Genomic DNA, 3086 nt, shown 5'->3' with positions numbered 1-3086 from the left:
TTGGAACGACAGGCGGGTAAGTGATTAATGACAACATTTTCATTTTGGGGTGGAGTATCCCTTTAAGTTTGAATCCACTCAGATATAGGAACATGCTAACAAATTTATTTACAGTTATTGCATCTATCCAACTTTTATGGGTTAGTCATAGTAGACTGATGTATGTAGGTTCTGAGTTTGTATCTTTAGTCAGGGTCCAAACTAACACTCTGTGCCACTGAAACGTGCACTGAAACGTGGCTTTGCAAATAAGTAAAGCAGTTTGCCAGCAACTTTATTAATGACTGCAACATTATTTTAATATAAATGAGTTGTAGAAATGGAAATCATAATCTGAAAAAAGTCATGTAAATGTGGTATGTACAGTACAATTCAAAACACTTATTTACACTTACAGTGCACTTAAATTATTACACTTGCTGAATAAAATATTTGTGTGACTGTTTCTTTAAAATTTATTTAAAATTAGTTTCGTGTATAGGATATCTGAGCTGATGTTTGAACACAATGTTTTTGTGACAGGTGTGGTTTTAGTAAGAAAAAAGAGAGAATATATATTTATAGAGAGAGAAAGAGAAAGAGAAAGAGAGAAAAAAATGGCGGGTGCAACTGTTTCTTTAAAATTTGCCATCAGATTTTTGTCTAGAATGTCTCAATTTTTTTCAAATTCACGTGGTAACACATGTATGTTGAGTTTTTCTTGTAATAGTATAGTATATATATAAAAGTATATTTATATAAGTAAATATAATAAAATGACAACGTATTTGTAACAGGTGCTGTTTTACCAAGCAAGAAAATAAATAAATAAATAGATGTTACCAAAAAGTGATATTCTGAAAAAGTGTGTAAAAGTGATGTTTACAATCCAAACATAAAAACTTGCTGAAGAAAACAAAAGTCTTTGTGCGAGCCTTTTGTGTGTTTATTTCAAATTTGTCATCACATTTTTGTCTAGGGTGTCTAAACTTTTTAAACTCTGTGTAGTGACACATAAATGTTGTTTTCTTCAAATTAACAGTCCAAAGTGAAAATATAAGGGAAAAACCTACAACATTTTTGTGACAGATGCAATTTCACAAAGCAAAAAAAGAGAAAAAAAAATTTACCGAACAATGGTAAAAATCTTTGTGCAGCTGTTTCTTTCAAATTTGTCATCAGATTTTGATCTAGGATGTCGGAACTTTTATAAACTCCATGTGGCGTTACATGAATGTTGAGTTTTTCTTGCAATAATTCTCCAAAACGAAAATATAAGTAACAAAATGACAACGTATTTGTAACAAGTGCAGTTTTACCAAGCCATATAATATTACCAAACAATGTGTGTGTGTGTGTGTGTGTGTGTGTGTGTGTGTTTTCTATCTTCAGGCGACATACGCAATGACCTCTACCTCACACTGGAGAGAGGAGACTTTGAGAGAGGAGGCAAGAGCGTTCAAAAGAACATAGAGGTCACCATGTATGTGCTCTACGCTGACGGCGAGATCCTCAAAGTACGTCAAACTGCCTTAATAAAGGAATAGTTTGCCAAAATTTTGCCATCAGTTACTCACCCTCATGTTGTTCCAATGTTGTATAAAGGGAGAAATCTTAAGGAATTGTGTTGCATGAATATTGAAATAAAAATCACACAGAATCCACAGAAGCAAAAACTACGGGTTAGGGATGACACGAGGGAGTAAATAATGACAGAATTCTCATTTTTGGATAAACTATCCCTTTGAAATACATATCAGTGATCTGTAGCTCATGTGATGAATCATTTAGTCCAGACAAAATTGAAGTCAGTTTGGAGGAGTAAATGAGTTTGGGATTTTCTGATGTATTTTACATAAACCCATCGCAAATGTTGGTGTCGCAAACTTTGATGCACACTATAAAGCCACATAAAAGCAAACGGTTTCCATTTTCTTCTATCTTTCATCAGGAGTGCATTAGTCTGGGCTCAGGAGAACACAGCATCAGCGAGTACCGCTCTTTCGTCCTCTACCACAACAACAGTCCGCGCTGGAGTGAGGTCATCAAACTGCCCATCCCCATCGACCGCTTCCGCGGCTCCCATCTGCGCTTTGAGTTCAGACACTGCTCAAGTAAGGACTTGCCACACTGCTGGCATAATTTTGCACGTATTTTAGTGAATTGATTTTTCTCCTGACATTTGATCTGAAGGCTTACGCCTAAATGACTGAAATGAATCAACTAATACAAATACAGTTTGTGCCTAAATATGAATGTATTTACAAAACTAACATTTTTACTTTTTAAAATGGATGAGATGCTGTTTTATTAGTCATTATTCGACCTTTTGGGTTATATGATGCATGCACTATTCAAGTTTTTTGACTTGATTCATGAAGTGATCTGATTTTTATTAACGTTTTAATTAATTTAAATTACTGGCACTTGAAACTCGACAAGCACTTTGGACAATATTCAAACTGTTTTTTGTTTTTGTTTTTTTTACAGCAAAGGACAAAGGAGAAAAGAAGCTTTTTGGCTTTGCTTTCACTCCACTTATGAGGGAAGATGGCACCACACTGTCAGATGAGAGCCATGAGCTTTACGTCTACAAGGTTAGGCAGACTTTACGTTATGTGAAACATCATAAATAAAAAAAAAGAAGAAGAATGCAAGTTTCAAGATGTGTGGAAGACATGATATTTGACAGATTTGTATTATTTTATTTTATTTTAGTTATTTTTTTAGTTTAGTTTAATTAGTTTTATTGTATTTATTTTATTTTATTAGGTATTCCAGTAAAAAAAAAAAGTTACTTGAATTACATTAAAATAATAACACGTACATTAAAACATTTACATTTATGCTTTAGCAGATTTAAATAATAATAATAATAATAAATAATAATAATTAAATACACTTTATATTGAGAACTAAACATACATTTTACATTGCTTATTTAATTACTTAATAAAATGTTACACATAATATTAAAATAATATATTAGTATATAATTTTTAAAGGCACATTTTAAAGTGGATTTAAAAAAAACACTTTAATCCACTTGCCTATAGTAATGTAATGTTTTCTATAGTATTATAGTTTGGAATTATATATATATATAT

The 3086-nt window shown here is 32.0% G+C and overlaps 1 protein-coding gene across 1 annotated transcript in view; it reads left to right on the top strand.

Annotated features, from left to right (window-relative positions):
- dock3 (dedicator of cytokinesis 3) overlaps window positions 1-3086 on the top strand; it is a 258400-nt gene that overhangs the window by 207587 nt on the left and 47727 nt on the right. Inside the window, exons 15-17 of the mRNA XM_016490711.1 lie at window positions 1372-1496; window positions 1931-2093; window positions 2470-2576. Of these exons, the coding sequence (XP_016346197.1) occupies window positions 1372-1496; window positions 1931-2093; window positions 2470-2576 (395 nt within the window). The remainder of the gene's footprint in view (window positions 1-1371; window positions 1497-1930; window positions 2094-2469; window positions 2577-3086) is intronic.

The sequence above is a fragment of the Sinocyclocheilus anshuiensis genome, unplaced genomic scaffold (genome assembly GCF_001515605.1).
Source record: "Sinocyclocheilus anshuiensis isolate Anshui unplaced genomic scaffold, SAMN03320099.WGS_v1.1 scaffold510, whole genome shotgun sequence".
In the NCBI taxonomy this organism is placed as follows: domain Eukaryota; kingdom Metazoa; phylum Chordata; class Actinopteri; order Cypriniformes; family Cyprinidae; genus Sinocyclocheilus; species Sinocyclocheilus anshuiensis.
Note: the sequence above shows the minus strand (reverse complement) of the source record. Positions and strands in the feature narration are given on the sequence as shown.